Source organism: Rhamphochromis longiceps, linkage group LG11, assembly GCF_057381845.1.
Source record: "Rhamphochromis longiceps isolate RC_006_pf linkage group LG11, R_longiceps_female_GT1.1, whole genome shotgun sequence".
Classification (NCBI taxonomy): domain Eukaryota; kingdom Metazoa; phylum Chordata; class Actinopteri; order Cichliformes; family Cichlidae; genus Rhamphochromis; species Rhamphochromis longiceps.
In genome coordinates this window covers 17845202-17865871 of record NC_140567.1, presented here as the reverse complement: position 1 = coordinate 17865871, position 20670 = coordinate 17845202, and the positions used below count along the sequence as shown (strand labels likewise).

The 20670-nt window shown below is 40.7% G+C and overlaps 1 protein-coding gene across 1 annotated transcript in view; it reads left to right on the top strand.

Moving 5' to 3' along the window:
- Nucleotides 1–20670, top strand: part of LOC146658833 (furin-like protease kpc-1) — a 222907-nt gene that overhangs the window by 132923 nt on the left and 69314 nt on the right. Inside the window, exons 7-11 of the mRNA XM_085422572.1 lie at nucleotides 12079–12116; nucleotides 12744–12811; nucleotides 13445–13533; nucleotides 16677–16849; nucleotides 19995–20210. Coding sequence (XP_085278698.1) covers nucleotides 12079–12116; nucleotides 12744–12811; nucleotides 13445–13533; nucleotides 16677–16849; nucleotides 19995–20210 — 584 coding nt within the window. The remainder of the gene's footprint in view (nucleotides 1–12078; nucleotides 12117–12743; nucleotides 12812–13444; nucleotides 13534–16676; nucleotides 16850–19994; nucleotides 20211–20670) is intronic.

Below are 20670 nucleotides of genomic sequence, written 5' to 3'. Positions count from 1 at the left end.
GCAACATCAGTTGGTAGTAAAACAGATGCTGAACATCTTTCGATTTTTTCCTACCAATGCCTCTAAGTCCATAAATCAATTAATTTGCTTGAGTCAGACTGGTGGAACCTCACTTGTGTATTTTTTTACTTGCTTTGACTTTGCAGTCAAGTGATGATGTAATTATAATAAAGTGACCAAAAGAATCTTCGTTATTTAATTGATCTGCTACTTGTTCAACTGATGTATGTTTGACACTGTGCCCTCCGTCCTTCCTCTTTAGTGTTTGTCTTAGTTTCATCTAGATTTACCGCTGCTGTAATGCTGCTCCTCATGTTCCTTATTATCGCTGTGATTTTCCCTCTGGTCTCCTTTAACTCATCTCTCTCTCCAGTGTTGCTTTTTTTTTTCTCCCCCCCTCTTCTTTCTCTCCCTCCTCTGCTCTGTCATCTCCTCTCCTCTTCTTCCTAACACACCCGGACACGAAAGAACACCGTGGATAGTTAATAATTCTCTAATTTCCGCTCTTCACGGTGTGTAGAAGGTGTCGCAGATAACCTGATTTATCAGACAGCTATTAGAATGTGAATCGGGGGGTATTAAAGCAATGGACATTAACGTGCACATTGTTTAAACAACGCCACGGGACTAATGGATTTCAAAATGAATTTGTCAACACCGTTCTCTGTGAATATAATTAGTCAAATGAGATCAAAGCGGTGGAGGAGACCAGAGGAGGAGCTGGGAAGCAGTTTAAAGGAAGTCATATATGCAGACGCTGCAGCAGGAAGCTATGGGGAATTCTCTCTCTGTGACTGTGATGTGTGTTGGGTTATGCTCATGGAGTAATGCGATTACCTGTAGATATGTTAAGTATGAGGGGGAAAAAAGCCCATTTTTACCCCGAGGGATCCACTTTATGAAGAATAGGCAACTTATTAGACAATCCAAATATCAAATCAAATATAGATTTAACTGCTGCCATGTCATTACATTCTGGGATTGACAGTCTGTATTGCTGCCAGTGTCTTTAATTCTTCTTTTTAGCATCACATCAAAATGAGTGAATGAATCTGAAGCAGGCAAGATGTTTATACTTGTCAGAAGAAGACAGCAAACAGGAAAGAGTCTGCGTATTAACATAACGTTATAATCACAAGGCATCTTAAACTGTAAGGATGCTGATATTCTTTCATTTTATTTTATTTGTTTTTTTGACTACATTTTGGAAGCTCAATGTACCTTATCTATGTGCTCCATCATCAGCGTGTCACACTTCTGCACTGAGTGGCACATTTCCTGCCTGCTCCAAACTATAGTTGATCTGCCCTACACACATAAAACCAAATGCGTATTAATCTAAAGGTTAAGTTTGCATTTTGTGCTCCTGTTTGAGTAACTACAGTACTCTGGCATGTAATAAAAATACTAGAAATTATGTTTTTCTGTGTGTTTTAACATAAACACACTGATAACTGAGCGGATTGTCTTCCACACAAGCTGTTTTAGCTTGCCCAGAGTAGCTGTACATATGCAAGCCGCTTTGCAACCCATATCTGCCCCAGTGCTGTATCCGCAATATCTGTCCTTACTGATGCCTGCATGTTTGTTTTGGGTCTTGCAGTGAGCCGTGCTGTTAAAGAATAGATGAAGCTCGGGAAGGGTTTCAGAGGCAGGAAACAGGAGGACATCATTGCTAGCATATGAAAATAAAATAATTTGCTTCTCTTTTCGAGACTTTGTAGTTGATTTTCCTGCTGTGTTCAAAACATGAAATTTTGCCATGCAGGGGATTGAAACAGCACTGATAACAAACAAACCGCAGCAACAAAAAATGTATTTTATCTGTGAGGGCAATTTCAAATGAAGATGTGCTTTGCAGAGTCACAAGGGGGATTTCATGCCTCAAAATGTAAGCTTCTTGTAAAATTAGATTAGATGCACGCTGGGATAGAGAAAACAGAAACCACTAAGATACTTGTTAACGGGCCACGCAGACTTTGGCACAGAAGTCTCCGGCAGTCACGATACAGCAAGTAAACAGTGGTGATGGCGCTTGAAATATCTGTTTGTTTCAACGTAACTTACGTCGACTCGTTGCCTACAGAATTAAACGTCTTCCTTTTCTAGCTTCGCATTTTCATGTTGCGGCTCCACTGTATGTCTACCCTCTCCTGGATTGCTATCTCTGCATGTAGGCGTGTGGCACCGTTTGGATTTGCACTCGTTTTGAATAACAAGAAATTTCAAGTCCTGCAGTACCCACTGATTGACAGAAATGTTTAACTTGCTAGTAAAAAAAAATTGCTTATGAATTTCAGAAGTAATGTAGGAGCTGAGAGAAAAGCTGGAGCCCACACACCACAGAAAAACAAGGATATTTCTCTAAAGTGGACATCTCCATTGAAGGAAGCGTTTCAGAATTGAACTTAAACCTCTGTGTCTGATTCCACCATGAGGGGAGAGCCGGCCGCTGAGCAGACATGGCGTTGGGTTGAGGTGGCGGTGGGCATGTGTGGAGGGGGTGAATCGGTACTGCTTGAATGCTAATATCCCACTTTAGAAGTCAACCCACCTCTCCATCCCCACATCTCCTTTGCTCTGTCCCTCTCTCTGCATCTTTCCCTCAACTCTGGTTGCTGTCAGTCTTCACTCATCTACCTTCTTTTTTTACCCTTCCTTTTTTTGTCACCTCTCCCACTCCTCCCGACAATCTTCTCTCCTACTTCCCGACTCTCCTTCTTCTCTCCCTGCACTAGCCTGCTCCAGGCTTTACATCACCCACGCTCCCTCTCTCCTCTTCCTTCTATCTGACTCTCCATCCTTCTCACTCATCAAACTCTGCCTTCTCCCCAAGATCTCTCTCGTTGCCACACTTTTAAAACTTTTTTAAACCTCTTTCTCTCTCTCTCTCATACACACACACACACACACACACACACACACACACACGTTTGCGCATTCTTGACAAAGCCAGCTAATTACAGGCAAGTGTCCACTCCAGCCCTTCTTAAATACCGAGCTGATTAATGAGACGGAGGTGGAGGGCCAGGAAGTCTCACCCTTTGTGGGTGGTGGATACACACCCCTGTCTCTAAGCAGTTCTCTCTCTCACACACATGCACACATGCACGTACTGTACACACCTTTCCTTTTTTCTTTCACAGTCACATATGCAAATCATCAGCCATGTGAAGCTTCCTTACAGAAATGTTGATATCAAAATTTTATGGCTTATCTCCTCCCTCGTGTGTTTTAACCTCTCCCCTTCTCCATCTTCATGTCTTTGTGGCAGCCCACTGACTTCTGGTGGATTTTTTTTGTTTGGGGGGGGGGGTGTAACAACTCCGACAGAGAAGAGCTAAGAAGCGAGAAACAGACAAAGTGTGAAGGGGATGGAGGGGGGGTCAGGTGTAGCTGGGGCCTCCTCTGAAGTCATGTCGGCTCATTTTCTCTGCGGCGGCTCAGGCACGACTCACTGTCAGCTCAAAATGGCCTCCGACACATCTCGATGTCTGATTTGTGTGTGTGTTTGACCCTGAGGACCGTTGTGAATTCTGCAGGAGCAAGGAGATGGAGTGCAGCTGCTGCTGCTGCTGAATGCTGACACACGTGCAGAGCTGAAAAAAAAGCACGCACACATACACACACGCACAGTCACAATCTCGACTGGGTCAGTCAGGTTCAAAGCATTTGTATTCATGGAAGGTTTTGCATTGGCTCCACCACCTACAGTGTTCCATCTAACTGTGGGACGTGGCTTTTTACTTTCACACTCAGAAGACCTTGGACTGTGTTGGAGTGTGTTTATGGCTGTATTTATGGCAGTATGGTGCTACCTGAGTGAATACACCTGGCTGAATGCATTTTTCCACTTGGATCATCCTTGAAAATACTTGAGGGCGTGTGTTTTGACGCTCAAATTGACCCCCCTGACACACCAACTTATGCTGTACGTGTCTCAATCTCTCGCCTAATACACCTCTGTCCCCTGCACAATCAGATACCTCCATGTACATTCACACGTGCTTAGCTCTGTTATCTCATACTAAACTGTATAAAATCTAGCATAAAGACAAACTGACTGAACACAAATTACAAGTTGTTAACACTATAATTCTATGTACTAAGCTAAAATTGGTATTTAATTTCACCTGGGCCTTTGTGAAACTTTATAAATTCCCTTGTCCCTAGCAAGTGGGCTGGAGACAGCAAGATCTGATTACCAGTCCTGCTCTGTAAAATCGTTACTAAAATAGGACAGAGGGATGAAGTTGGCTAAAATGTCTCAGCAGTAACACAGTGAGCCAAAAGAAATTTCAGAAGACATCAGGATGAATGTGCTTGAAAAACATCATCCTGTGAAGGCTTACAAAGAAATTTCTAATGCTCCGGGAGTCCTCAGAGCACCCGTGGTGGAGCTTATGTACAAATGGAGAAAACTAGAAAAAATGAAGCGTGATGTGTTCAACCATCCAAAGTAACTCCAAGCAAAATATCCAATGAGCAACACTATCCAAAATAACACAGAAGCACTGTTGAACTGTTGAACTGCAACTGGGTTACAAAGGAAAATAATAAGAGTAAGTTGACCTCTGAATCACTCAAAATGAATACAATTTAAGTTCTGGAATTATTAGTAAAATGTGGACTTGAGCCTTTTTGAGATCCAATTGGTATTTGGTGCTTTTTACTTTACAAACTCGAGTTTGCTTTTCACACAGAATGTCTCTAGTGAAATTATGTTTGATGATGTGGTACAGTGGTGTGTGAGGCAATCATAATTTGTCAGGCTCAGGAGGGACTCGGAGGCAGACCGTCACTTAAGTTCGTGATTTATTTACACACACAGACACCAGATGCGAATATATACAGGTGAGGGGGCACAGGAAGAGGGTCTCCGGGAAGCACAGGCACGGGAAGAAGAGGGCTATGTACAAAATCCACTGAAGCTCAGGTAGCTCGGACTCCGGCTTTAGCTCACCAACGGCGGTCCTCAGGCTGGCGAGAATCCTGGCACAGAGAGGAAAGGCAGGTAAGTAGTGGCACGACAGAAACTCGAAAAACGGCTCAGATAGGTGATGACACTGACGAGTGTTACACAATAATCCAGCGAGGAAGCACTCTCAGCAGCCGCCTTAAGAAGTGAGTGAGATGATTGCTTGCAGGTGTCCGAGCCAGGGGCTGGAGCCGTCATGACTCCGCCCCGGTAGAGCGCAGTGCAGGGGAGAGAGAGAGATGCAGCACAACAAAAACACTTGTAGCCATACAGAGTCAGCCGAGAAGGCACAGGGTCATGACATAATTGGAGATTATTCATCCGAATTTCAGGAGCAGGACCACGCCTCCAAACACGCTCCTTCCGGTTGTCATGTATATAGGTTCCCCCAGTTCATTCCCGTTTACGTGCCCCAGCCTCCCTCCCTCCTTGTATTCAAATCTTTAACTTGTTCATTTCTATTTAGTGCATGGGGGATCTGCCAGGCCCGGGAGCCATCGCCAGTCCGCTTCGAGGCATTCCCCAAACCGCAGCTCAGTTCACGTCAAAGCATTCACTTTTACCTACTAAAACGCTGTCAAACCTAAAATGAGGACATGGGTCCACACCGTAAAAAAAAAATCCTAAAAAGTTTGTTGCCCTAATTTTACATGGAATTTTGCCTTTTTCAAGTGCTTTTAAACATTAAATTAGGAACATTTTAATGTGATTAAACAATGAAATTACCTATAAACAAGGTCAATGAATGTGGCAATATGAATAAAAATACTTAAATGTACAGAAATATACAGTTAACAGTTGGTTTAAATAATAATGGATTGCATTCATATAGCGCTTTTTGAGACCCTCAAAGCGTTTTACAATTCCACTTTATAATTCCCCTCTGGCCATCACCAGTAGGTGGTAGGTGAAGTGTCTTGTCCAAGGGCACAATGACCGAGAGTGTCCGAGCCGGGGCTTGAACCGGCAACCTTCTGATCACAAGGCCAACTGCCAACTGCCAAAAGTTTATAAGAATCATTTTATATATTTTTCCATAGCATTACATTTGAATTTAACAGTTCAATCTTTCAAATAACGGACAAATATTTGTGAAATTCTGATACATTTGTGAATGTATTTTAACAATCTAAATGTGCAAATGTACAGACAAATACATTTAAAAAACAAGAAAATTATGTTTTATTACATTTACAGTGATTTTACGTTAATTTACATTTGAAATGTAAAATCACAGTCTATTGATGTAAATTTAATGATATTCTAGAAGAATACACAGTAAAATACTTTTATATTACAATTTTGTTTTTACAGTGCAGTTGGTGAAATAGTAAAGTCGATTTAGCCCAGATACAGGTTTCCAAGATAACAGTAGTTAGCCAGTTATTTCATGCTACTGTAGCAACAAATGTGTTTAATTGAAGGTCACATTTACTTACAAACTCTCTCTGGCTACCTAGTTAGCATGACAAATAACTGATGTGACTGCTGTGCTGATGTGTGCACGAGCACAAAAGCCTTAGCTGAGAAGTTAGGCAGGAACAGGCGATTCTGCATCTTATTGCACTGATATTAGCCATAAGTTATTATTACAATTTATAAAACTTGTTAAATACTTTGTCAATTATTCCAACTTGATGCTAGCAAGAAGCTAACACCACCCGACCTTCTCAACTTGTGAGCTAAACTGGTGCCCTCCAGTCTATATTTTTAATACTATTTTATTTGTAAGCCTCTTCAAACTATCATCTTATATACATGCCTGTTATATGCCAAAACATCCTGTAATTATGATAGTCACACATAGAGCAGGGCGATATAGCCAAAAAAATTTATCACGATATATATTTGAAAATTTGCGATAACGATATAACCGACGATATAATTGATGCGAGACAAAATACAACTCCACAACATTACTAGCGCAAAAAGACAACCTTCCATTTATTTTCACTTAAACAAGAAGCTGGTTTTTATGTACATTAAAGCTTTATAAAAATGTAACAGTGCAAATGCAAATTCCTTGCTGAAAGTTTAACCAAAAGGCATTTCCAGTAGAAATGGGCTGACATATCCTGAGCATAACCATGTATAATATCCACTGAAGTTAAAAAGAGGTGCTTTGCAACATTAAACTGCAGTGTGCAGTACACATTTTTCGGACCATAAGGTGCACGGGATTATAAGGCACATTAAGCGAAACAAAGCAGTCAGATAAATCAAATTTTATTAAACTCATTCTTCTTGCTTCCTCCACTTCTGTACCATTGATTCATTAATGTTGAATTCTCTGGCAGCTGCTCTATTCCCATGTTGTTGCAGTATATTAATGACTAACCTCGTATTGTGGATGGATTATCTCAGTTGTTCTCCTGACTGAAGTTTGGTCCGTTTACAGCATCCTGCCATGCGATTGCATTTGTCTCTAACCATGAAGAACCTTCACGTTAACTTTTATAAGTGGAAAAGTGTTAGTGTTCGTCCTCCAGCTTCACTGTTTATGTTATGCTAACATAGCTGTGTCGCTAGCGATCACGTAGCACATCATTATATACCAGCTAGCCCAACTTCAGTAACCCTACAAACGTCACTGCTGTTTAGTTTCCTGTCTTCATTTATGTTGGAAGTGATAGCAGAGCTGTACGTTTGATTTTTTTCAGAAATCTCTCCGTCAGAACATGCTATATCATGCTTAGGTAACTAGCGAAACTAGCGAGCTAACTTCCGCTAGCTTCCTGCTAACTTCTAACTCCGTTAAATGTAATAACTTTTGTTTTCATGGATGCCTGGAAGTTAAACTTTATAGTTACACCTGGTAAAGCAGCAATGCTGATCGTTTTATTAAAGATGAAAGAATTTAGACAGTTTTTAACTCTAAGTGATGCTGCAGTGTTGTTTGACCTGAAGCATACGGAGTTTAGGACCCAGATTACTCCCAGATTTAAGAGCATCTTAGTCCGACAAATATGACAATAACGACGGCCGCTTGCATGTTCTGCAAAAAAATGTGCTTTGTTGTGTATCTAACGGACAAACACCAAACCAGTTCCACATCACTGAAGTTGCACCATTTTTACAAACCAATTCTGGTTCATCTGTTTCACTCAACAATCGGCCATGTGCGTAAGAAAACAAAGGCACTGCGCATGCGCGTTTTACTCCCATTCTATCGCGATATTTCATTTTCCTATCGTTGCCTAACATTATACCGGTATTACCGTGAACGGTATAATATGGCCCAGCCCTAGTCACACATACTCTAAGGAGTATTTAAGTGGAGATTGTATAGTTCCAGTCATTTTCCCCCTCACCCCCTCCTCCCTTCGTCCTTTCCTCACTTGTTACTTTGTTCCCCCCTGAACAGCTTGACATTAATTCCCAAAGATATCTCCATCACAAACTTGCTGAAGTGATGGTGTCAGCCTTTAAATGCTGACGTGACTCGATGCGATTGCAAGTTCCTGACACGCAGTCAGAACATGCATGAATGCACACCAAGGAGTCTCTCTTATAATTGAGATGAAACAAATATGAACTCTTAATAAAACAAGCTCTGTTGCCTCCTGCAGAAAAGTCATTCTCTTCACTTGTGGTAACAGCAGCTTTGCACTGCTTTTTGAGCTGCATTTCCAAACTGTCCATTCTAATATTTTCACACTCTTGATTCCATGTTGACAGACAAATTTTCCTCCTTCCCCTTCATGTTAAGATCATGGTATACAGTCAGTGGTCACTTTCTAAGTCACATCTTGCTAGTACTAGGCTGAACTCCCTACATTAATTCCTCTGGAAACGTTTAACATAGAAGCCATTTAAGTACAGAGAACTCATTGTCATGTTCGAGAAAGCAGTTGGAGATGATCTGACTTTGTGACATTATCCTGCTGGAAGCAGCGATCAGAAGAAGGGTGCACTGTGGTCATAAAGAGATAGACATGGTCAGCGTCAGCCACGATTCTCAGTTCGGCTGTGGTGTTTAAATGATGCTCAGCCAGTACTATAGGGGCCCAAAGTGTGCCATTACACCACCAGCAGTCTGAACTATTAATGCATGGCAGGATGGATTGATGTTTCTGCTTTCTTTATGCCAAATTCTGACTCTACCATCTGAATGTCAAAGCAGAAGTGACGACTGAGACCAGGCAACATTTTTCCAGTCTTCTATTTTGTTGAGTCCGTGTGAACTACAGCTTCCTATTCTGAGTTGAGCAGATCAACACGTGGTGTTCTCTTCTCTGACCATAGTCATGGTTATATAGATCAGTGCTTTCTGAGTTCTTTCAGCATATTTTGGTGCTTTTTAAATGATCAGTAGCATCTTAAAGCATCAAAGCTCGGAGATTCTGAGCTTTAAAATTGATCAGTTTGAGCAGAAGCTAAGTTAGATTCTCCTGATTTCGCTGGTGATGAAATTTAGGGAATTGAGACAAAAAAAAATAGCACGATGTGGGGTTACTGAGAAAAACAAACTCATAGCTCTTTAATTCTATGTGATGATATTTTATTGGACCATAGTATTACTGAACACACCTTAAACTTTAAATCAGCAATAACCTCCTCAGCATCATCTTTTGGCCTCGTTTTCAGTGTGGAAAGCCAAATTGGCTCAGGCAAGAGGAAAGTCTGCCAGGGAGATCTTTCTCTTGTTCTCATGAGGTTGAAAAAAAAAAATCACATATGTTTTATTTATTTATATTTTTCTGTTTTGCGTTTGTTCCGTGTCACCTTGTTCAACAATTCACTAACTGTGGTTAGAAATAGTTTGACAAAACAATCTTAACTCAGGAAAGAATTTTAATAAATGACATTTCTTAGTTTTCCTTTTTTTCTTCACTTTGGTTCAGAAGACTTAGCGCACTGTACCTGGAGTGTATTTTTTAGCCAACAAACAAATAAACACACAATTAAGGTTTTTCTGGGTAAAACCTGAAATGAAACTGGCTCCAAGTTTTGCTTTTGCATGTCATCAGTCTGAAAGTGAAATGCAGTATTTCTGGATTGGCAGTTCTAGTCAAATAAATGGCTCTAGCCCAGTATTTGATTCCTATTGTCTCTGTCTCCTGGCTTTTAGCAAGGTCTTGGTTTGAGGTGAAACTCATTTGTGGCAATTGAAAAGTAGCGCACAGGGGAGAATAAAGAATCAGTGCTTATATATGGGATGTAGCAGGTTGACCTGGCACGGCATAGCTCAGCATGGCACAGTATGGCAGGCTCCAATGAGGCTTCACCCTCCCAAGGCTCCATCCCGCCTGAGCTCAACACAATCAGGCCTCCACAGCGAGACCGACTGCAGGTTACCATGACAACCCGGAGGCACTGCCTGCATGGGACAAAGGCTGGCAGGTCCTGTGTGTGTGTGTGTGTGTGTGTGTGTGTGTGTGTGTGTGTGTGTGTGTGTGTGTGTGTGTGTGATTGAGAGACAGAGTGAGTGATGTGTGGCAGAGCAGGCGCGGCCCTCCTGGGGCCCTCATTCGTTTGTCTCTCGCTGAGACCACAGGAGCCCTGATGCTGCAGAGATGGAGGTGGTGGCGGTGGATGGGGTGGGAGAAGAGGAGGGGCGATGGGAGGGGGCAAGCCAGCAAAAAGCAACTGATGTTGAGAGACGATGATGAAAAGATGCAAAGAAAGGTGTAGTGTAAGAGAAAAGAATAAGAAATCAAAAGGACGGCAGTACAAACGGATTTGGTGGATTGGATTGTTCTGCCCCCAGTCACTCGTTCACTCATTCATCAATCATGTGCGAAGCTTCGTCGTACAAAACACGGGTCTTGACAAAAGTTGATTTTAAAAAATGGACTTCACCACTACACTCTGGCAAATTAATTGCACCAATTAGTGGAGCACTCAAAATTCAAAATTTTAATAACCTGTCTACCACACAGCAAGTTGCAATGACTTGAAACAGCACTGCTTTACAGAATGTAATAAAATAAAAAGTGCACTTATCCAATGCACCAGGCATTAAAAATGAGGAAGCGATCTCTTTAAGCATATTGGGGTTGATCATTAATTGTCTCAGTTCCTGACGCACATTTGCTCTCTGCCTTGTATTCATTGAATTTTCCTCTACATTTTATTTTCATATAAACACCATTAAGTGGACTTTCACTTGTTAACCTCAGAGGGTCAGAGTAAAATGTGTTCTGTCTATGCAGCTCCGGCATATAGTCTGTGCCCACCACTCTGTATAAGTGAGCTCAGAGACAGGAACTATGTTAACTTTGGAGATGACTCAGTTGATGTCAGTCTGCTTCTTAGAAATGAGTCATCACATGAGTTTGTGTTCTGAACATACAGCTTGTATAGACAAGGAGAAACATCACCTTTGCCTTCTCAGACCTTCACTGAAGTACAGAAAATAAGAAGTGTTAAGAATTACAGGATACAGTCATTGTAATAAGAAAGCGCAACCTCTTTTATTTAAGACACGGCAAAAAATAATCTGGTTCTTGGTAGGTTCTATAATTTTTTTCAATAGAACCTCAGATGAACAACGTTGACATGTTACATGTGATAATTTAACAATAATGGACAACCAGTGTGTGAGTTGACAATTATTTAGTTACATCCAGGTGCTGCCTAATCAAATGCAGTGATTAACTATGTGATCATTTCTGTAAAAGCAGATGTTTTGGCAGTTTGCTGGTCTGAAACATTCAGGTGTGTGTTCACACGATGCCAAGGAGCAGAACTGAAAACAATGATCCCACTCACAGCAGCACATCTACAACAGAATGGTTTTGGGGGGGGGGAGTAACAAGGTGTTGCAATGGCCCAGTCAAAGTCCAGAGCTCAACCTGATTGAAATGTTGTGGCAGGACCTTAAGAGAGCTTTGTAGAAAAACAAATGCCTGCAAAGCCTTTTGTTAAATAAATAAATGAGAAGATGTGCATCACCACAGATGAACATTGTGTTTACATATGTAAATCCTTAGTATTGACAGAGAGCGCACGTTCTTTTTGACATGACTGTAAGTACCATGATATTGACTGACTGAGAAATTGAGGTCTGTGCTGATCTAATATAAGAAATACACTTTTAACCAGAAAAATTACTTGCAAAACTAAATCCATCATATTCTTTCTGTTTTCTTTTCCAGGTTTAGATCACACAAACAAGGACCTAAAGAAAAACTTTGTGAGTAAACTCAAAATCAATGTGCCTTAAATGAATTTGAGCATTATCTTAGAGGCTTTTCTCTCAGCTAGAGTTGCTTCTCTGTTCGTTAAAAGATGAGACAATAAAAGTTTCATATAGTTATAAAGCTGCGAGGCTGGTGTTACACTGGCTGGCCATAAAGCATATGTGAAGTGGCAGCGTTGTTTGCTCCTGCCTTGTCATTTATAATCCTATAGGCAGTTTGAAGCGTGCAGGCCAACTTGTACTTTGTCACAGCAGATTGTCTGGCATGGATAAGCCTGGCTGCAGAGAGAGAGAGGGAGATACATAATTGCTCTCTTGTACAGTCTGCTGCCAAGACATCCTCCTCCCGTTATGCCTATATACACTGGCAAACAAGTCATTCAAACATGTTCACTTTTATGACACACACACACATAAACCACACCGACACGCAGCAGCATCTCCTCAGTGACAGTGATTGCCGTCAGTCAGAAGAAAAATGTTGACAGTCTAATTCAAGTGCCACTATCGAGAGTTTTTTATGGGATTGCTTCATTTCCTGTCATGTCATCCTGATGTTTTGTGTTGAGGGTTATGCTGTCGTACACTACTCCGCATTTGTTTTCTGTCTCGCTTTTCCAGGAGGCCCGTGCCAGTTTTGACCTGCGTGCATCTCACGATCCCATGCCTGTCAGAAATGAGGAGAATAGGTAATGACTCCTGTCCTTTTACTCTTACCTCTAGATATCCGATCCCTATATTTCTCCCTTCCAAAACCAGGAAACTGATCAAACGTCGTGTATAGTGGCCCTAACGTGAGACGCAAACATTCAAGCTAAGCAACCGAGCTAATTCTTGGACCTAAAACTAGCTTAACTGGCTGCAACAAGCGACAGCTGTCCTCTCACAGAGAAAGAATCAGTGGACGTTGGTTAGAATGTGAGAATCTTGAGTTTGCCTGTCTGAAATCAGAGATCTATCATGTTACACTGGAAGTCTGCTGCTGTCATTTCATGAAAAAGCTTAACTGACTAACTGTAGCTCAAGACATGATATCAAGGTCAATTTCTCTTTTTGCTAATTAAAGATTTCAAAACTAAATCGTTGCACGTGTCTGGTGTCAACCTACAACATATTACCTGTTTTTTTCATGCTTTGATTATTGGAGGTGAGACATCCAGTATCTTAGTGTTCTTTTCTGACAATGTGAGCCAATCATATTGAGGAGATGCCATAATTACTGCGTGTGCTCAGGCTAAAACCCCTCCCCAAAAAAGAAAACGCTCATCTCAGCTTATTTAGTCTCTGTATGTGGCTAACATCTTATTCCCCCTCTGTCTCAGTCACGGTACCCATTGTGCAGGGGAAGTTGCCATGGAGGCCAACAACTCCTACTGTGGTGTGGGCATCGCCTTCAATGCCAGGATTGGAGGTGAGGAAAACAATACAGCCTTAAAAAGACCGTAGGAGGCAGCGCATTGTGGGTGTGCTGCACTGGCCAAAACGAGGACATGGCATAAGAAGCAGTTTTTAAAACACTTGTTATACTACATTGGTGCTATATTATTATTATTATTAATAATATTATTCGTTTACTTGATGAAAAATGCATGCTTTGTGACTTTAGGACAGCTGTGCAGCTCTATTGGTAAAGACAGAAGAAAGGGTTTTTTAGTGGTGCTCAGTATACCTTTGGGGATTGACAGTAGGGCCAGCACCTTATCTAACAGAAATCTATTCATTTCTGACCAATTATAAACCACTAGTTTTTACAAAAAAAGAGGAAAGGAAATAATTTTAGCACAATGCTGTGATTTTTCTTTGCCTGTGGTTAAAACCTCTTTGGAGGAAAAACCCTGCATGCATAATACACCTGCTCTAACTTTACAAGGTCTCACTTACTTTATTATGAAATGATAAATAATTCAAACTCACCTTTACTGGCAGAAACTCGAAAGTAACAAATATTCCAAAAACCAAAATATCACATCCACATGCTGAATTACTTTTGAGAGAAAAGAAAAATGCTCAGCATCATTTCCAGATGCAAATGGAAATGATGCTGAGTAAAACGGTTGATTTTATGTTTGGTTTAGGTGAAAATTAAAATGTCGAGCAGAAACACTGTAAAATGTGGCAGAAAATCTCAGGAAATCGTGCCAAATTTTCACAGTGAAGTTTTCCTTGTCGGTATAAATTTTCAACGCCTGTGTATATATTTACAGTGAACATGGCTTTAGGTTTATGCGAATACAGGTCACTACATATTGACTGGGTGCTATTCAGGCATGCTGCCCCTATTTAACAGCTCATTTTTTAGTGTAATGGCTTTTTTAGTGTTGGTAGTAACATCGGAAAAGGATGAATGAACTGAATACATAAGATTGCCCATTTTCCCGTTGTGAAATCAAAGATTTTTACAGGGTTTACCAAGAGTGCTGTAACCCACAAGTTAATGAGGAGTACATAATGTGTTTGAATAAGAACACTTCCTGCAGCTCTCAGATCCTAAATGACTCAAACTGAGTTTAATGCAGCGATGGCATCAGCACGAAATAGAGAAAATGAGAAGAGGAATCCCTCAGTTGAACTCTGGCATTTGAACTCTGCTCTGTGATCTTTAATCTCTGACCCGTCCTCGTTTGTCACAGGCAGATGAGCGTCTCATGCAAAAAAGAGAGCGAAAGAAAAACAGTTTGACGGAGCGAGAGCACGAATTTCTTCCCACAGTTAGATTCGATTTTGCTTTGTTGGTTCCATTTGATTCTGACTCATAAACAGTCTGTATGGCACACAGGAGACGAAGGGGCAAGACCTGCATGAAAGATGCATGTTTTGACTTGAGCTGTCACACAGCTGGCTAAGTGAAGTTCTTTGCCTCTGTTTGTAGTGTTTGTATTGACGATTTGTGTTCTTGTTTTTCATCACAGTCACCACACAAACTTTTCAAAACCTTAGAAAATGTGCATTATTCCATCTGAAAACATGTATTTTTCATCTAAACTGACTGTACATGCAATAATAGATGCTAAGCTGAATACATGTGGTTCTTGGCTATGCCTCTCCAACGACCTAATTCTGAAAAGTTGCTTCGTCAGATATCCCAGCTCTTGAGCATATTAACATCTCAGCACAGAAACTCCATTTCTTAATGTAAAAAAACAACTCTTTAATGCTAGCCAGGTCTAATAAATAAGAAAGAGACTTTTTTTTCCTGTAAACCTTCCTTTACTCCACTGTCTCTAGTCGCTGCCATCTAATGACAGCAGTCTTTTGTTCTATCCACAGTCTCTAATTGGAGTGATGTTGTCAAGCTACAATTACAAAGGACACATCCACTGTTTAGAATTTATGCAACAAGCAGCAGAAACCTAAATGCACATCTGACTTGTGGTTTGGATTAATTACTGTACAGTTTCTACTGCAAATCAAAAAGAAAAAAAAATCACACATTTAATGCAATTAAAAATTTTCTCTATCGGATTCTTTCACAATGTCTGACCCTGTCACTTCAACTGGCCGTATTAGGGATTTGAGTTCTCCAAATTTAATTGCATCACAGGTAGACAGTAGCTGTGACGACCAACACGATAGTAGAGAGATTATTTGAAGTATTATTTCAAACATGACATTTATTTTCAAATCCCCATCCATCCATCCATTAATCTTCTTAACCCATTATCAAATTGTTGAATAAAATGTATACTTATTTTTGAAAGCTGCCATTCTCAGTAAAAAAAAAAAAAGATTAAGTATGTTTTTTTCACACAAATAGAGATTAGCTGGTGAGCATTTACTTGCTAAAAGTGAGACATGCAGGAACTAAAAAGATGGTGAATACTGGATTTAGATTCAAGATGTATATAATATTAATGTGAGTCTTTATCTGTTGGATGTGGGAGGGACCACATCAGCTTAAAATGTTATGATACACTATTTAAATGTTAGTTAAAAAATATATCAGTGATTGCAGTCCTAAATGAGACCCACCCCCACATAAATGTACTCCAGTTTTGCGATCAGAAATCTTAAAACAGTTGATAACTTGTGCAGTGCTGACACTCCACACTTTCCAGTAGCAGATTTACCGAATGTTGGGTAAAGTGAAGTAATCCATAGTTTCACCCTGTAGGTTGTATATACTGGGATGTTTTTGGCTGCTTTTCTCAGCTTTGATAGCATGCTAACTTGGGGTGACACCCCCCAGGGTCCCTCGGGGCAAATGGAAGAAAAATCTCACTCTCACTGTAGCTTCTCTGTCCACTGACATTACATTATAATAGTTCATGGCTGCTGCAGACACAGTTGCACTGCAAGTACTGAGCTTCACAAACTCTTATTTCACAGTTAAACTGATGAAGTAACTTCTTTTGAGACATACGTTAATCATTTTATTCAGTTTATAATGGTGGTCAGAAAGTATCAATCAGTAAATGCAGAGGAATGTGAATATATCGACAGTGAGGGGATGAGATATAGCTATAGTTTGTGTTGTTTTCTATTTCCTTTTTTTTTTTCATTTTGCACAAGCCTTCCTCCAAACTCTGATCTCTGTGACCTTTTCGATGTGACCAGGTATCCGCCTGTTGGATGGCTCTGTGACGGATGCCATGGAGGCCACAGCTCTGACCTTCAACATCCACTTCATCGACATCTACGTCTGCAGTTGGGGCCCGAGGGACGACGGGGCCGAGATGGACGGGCCGCAGAGCCTGACAGAGCAAGCCCTCCGGCTAGGAGCTCACAAGGCACAGCTTTCATCTCTAAGTTCACACTGCTGTCTGTCAGATGTAAAGCCGACAGTCACACTGTCAGTGGAGCTGGGATTGGAAGGACAAAATGTCGAGTGTTCAGATTTCCTAGCCAGATTTAAATCCTCATTTCCTTATTTATTTATATCTTACGGAGAGTACGTTCATGACACGTACTGTAACAAAGTCAATCTGCTACTTTTGCCACATAGTCAGACTGCTCCAAAACAGACTATTTGTTTTGTTTTTTAGATGAATATTGTGTGTGTGTGTGTGTGTGTGTGTGTGTGTGTGTGTGTGTGTGTGTGTGTGTGTGTGTGTGTGTGTGTGTGTGTGTGTGTGTGTGTGTGTGTGTTGTAATCCAGGCCTTTCATTTATTTGGTATTCACTTCCAATACATGTGACTATTTTTGTTTGTTCATATAGACAGTAAGAGCATGACCTCCCCCACAAAAAATACACTGATCAGCCACGACACTGAAACTAATGACAGATGACTAGAATAACACTAGTCTTCTAGAGACCGTGTTCTTCTGGGATATGTTGGGTCCTGGCATTCACAGGGACATCATTTAAACTTAAAGAAAGACGGATATAGCGATCATGGCGTTGCTCGCTGGTTTGTAACATCCAGTTTTGAATCCTTCACATGAGCATTTTCACAGTCACCATCTTGGTATTTTGAAACCAGATGTGACAAGCACGGTGACTGTGAAGCTGCACTCTCATTGGCTAATGACTTGTGACTGACATGTCATACCCTGGACAATTCTCCTTTCTAATATGTAGATAACCCAAATTTAGGAGCCCATAACCCATAAACTAATCAGGAAAGTGTTTATAGAGATCAGGACAGAGAGTTGGTTTTCCATAGATTTCCATGAGACCAAACCACAGGTTTTGCCCCCCTGGTGGCAATGAATAATAATGCAGGGTTAAGATACTTGCCCACTGGCTTCACGTCTTTTTATAGCGCTAGAGGCTACATCTTCTCTTGTCTCAGTCAAACTTCTTCTTGGGTACTTGTAGATTGCACTGCTGTTATTAGATTCTGTGTTTCCTGTTCACATCTTCCATGTGCTCTGGTTTTCTCTGTTTCGCTACTTCTTTACCGCTCTGGAAAAGTAGAAAACTGCTTTTAATTATATTTCCTTTGAAAGTGCCTGTCACCAAGGCAACAACGTCAATGTCCAGTATCACCAATTCATAATTTAGCTGAAATGTTATTCTCTTCAGCGGTAAGTCTAATTTCTAAGCCAGTAAAGGATTTATTTGCACAAGTCTTAGTTTTAAGCTTCAGTAAACAGCACAAGAAATGTTTATACAGCTGCTGCACTACAGTTTTTTTGGTGCCATAAACCAAGATCGAAGAACAGAATTTAAGCACAACTTCACTCTTGACTCTGGAAACACAGTTCTATGATAAAATGTTCAAAACACGGTTTGCTTACTGATTTTCAAGCATATGTGAGTAACTTTAATCCTGGTTCCTCAATGTTTTGGGTTCTTAAAAAGGATTATCATCCTCTGAAGACAATATTGCAGTAAAAGTGTGCTCTTTTAGCAAACTAAGGGTTAAGGATGATAATGGTAACTTCCTGGTTTGAATCTGGATGAGGCCTTTTGTTTCAAATGTTTCCCCTTTTCCACAAACTCTTTCTAAAAAAAGAACTAAATTACTAGCTGTCCCTCAGTTTCAGCATTTTTTTCACAAGTTAATGAGCCTGATTTTCAGTGGTGTACTGGCTTTCAAGATCAAGTGGACACCACAGAAAATATATTTCTTAATTTATTCTTCACTGCTTCAGCTTTGAGTTGTTTTGGTCTTAGTGATGCCCTGTGAGAGCTGCTCCTTACACTGTCCTTTGTGAAGGTTCATGTGCTGATGCCTTTGAGGAAAAAATAGTATTTGAGGAAAATTTTAGTCGCCTCATGAGGCATTAAAAATGTTGCATTAAAAAGACCTAAATTTAGCACAGGATGCGACAACACCAAAAAGAAGACATAAAATGTAGCAACTCAAGGGACCATGTGGGTTGGACCATGGACAGTTGGGCAGTAAGCAGCACATAATCTCATTATAATGTGATGGTATTTTCATTACACTGGGTTCTGCTAAGGCCTTTAAACACCAGACACGTAAAGTTTTGTGAGAATATTTTGACTACGTGAGTTTGCTGAATGAATCTGCGGCATTCATTTTTTCAGCCGGAAAAAGTGCACTCATAGCTCAAATTTTGCACCAGTACAGAATATAAAAATGGTAAAATAATATTGTTTTAACTTAGACACACAGCTAGACACTGGTCTGGGTCATGGCTCTCTGGAATGATTTCTCTGACTCCTCAGATGTTGTCCCAACTCTGGGAACAAGAGCTCAAACGGTCCCAGTTGACATCTTGAAATATGTACGTATGCGATCGGGATACAGCTTCATATTCTGGATCAAACCATGACATTTTCCCTCCTGCTGCATTCTCTTGAGAACTGTAAGAATCTTGGTTTTAGCCTTTTCTTGTTGGAAAACATCAAGACTGAAATTTTTTTTGCATTTTTTGAGAACAACTTTTCACAAAAAGCCAAGCTAGCATAAGCCAGCAATGGACTCCTATGACTTTTGTAGATTGTTGTAGCAATTTATCACATCTGGCTAGTTTCATCATCAGAGTGTGTTGTGAATGCAGTATTCCCTTTACCATGTATATAAAAAAGTGCAAGAAAGACTAGTCTGAATTCAGGGTACATGGGTTTTTATACATATAAAATGATAATACATATTACAGGAACAAACTGTCCATGTTACATTATGATAGGAAAAATAAAAACAGTACTACTACCACATAGCTGGAGTAACAGTATGTTATTGTAAAGCTTGCATTGTGCTTTAGCTTTCAGTGCTAGAATTTAAAGGAAAGTTTGTTGGGATGCAAATGACAAAACCCATCAAAATAGCTACAAAGCAAACAGCTTAAAAGATATTTTATGAAAGACTTACATATGTTGTACACATAAAACAATAACAGCTTTTCCAATAAAACATTTGTTGACAACGTTTGTTTTAGATATAAATACAGTTTTTTGTTAGTATGTGAGATCTTTCTTTTTTTCATTCTCTTTGACATCCCACTGTTTGTTTTCTCAGGGCCGAGGTGGGAAGGGCAGCAACTATGTGTGGGCGGCAGGTAATGGTGGAATGCAGCATGACCACTGCGGTGCAGATGGATATGTTAACTCCATCTACAACATTGCCATCGGCGCCGTCACTCAAACTGGGAAGCCCACCTTCTTTGGAGAGCCCTGCCCTGGAGTGATGGCCGTCACTCTGACAGGGACCAGCGTGGGAAGCTCATTACCTTTGGTTAGTGTGTGTGTACCTCCCAACACATCTAACAACAGTATTTATCATTAATGAATGTATATACAGTATGTGTATGTGTGCACATCAGTGCCAGCAGCCCTGATCTTTGGCTCCTGTGAGCTGTAAGAAGCCTGTTAAAGAGCAGCCACTGGTGTGGTATTTATAGAGACTTGCCAAATGACCTAGGTGACTGCTGGGCACACACATGCAGACACGCAGGAGCCAACGAGTGTTAATTGGAGGTAAAGCATGGCTGTAGTGGCTGAGAAAGAGAGAGGAAGAAGCAGAGGTGTTGATGGCGGAGGTAACACTGAAAAGCCAGGAACAAATCCAGCGCCAGCTACAGAAACAGAAAGGCCAATTTTATCAGTGTGATATCACCCTCGTCTGCAGGGAGGTCTGCCCTTTACCACCTCACATTAGAAGGTGGTTAGACCAGAATGCAGTTGTTTTGTTACTG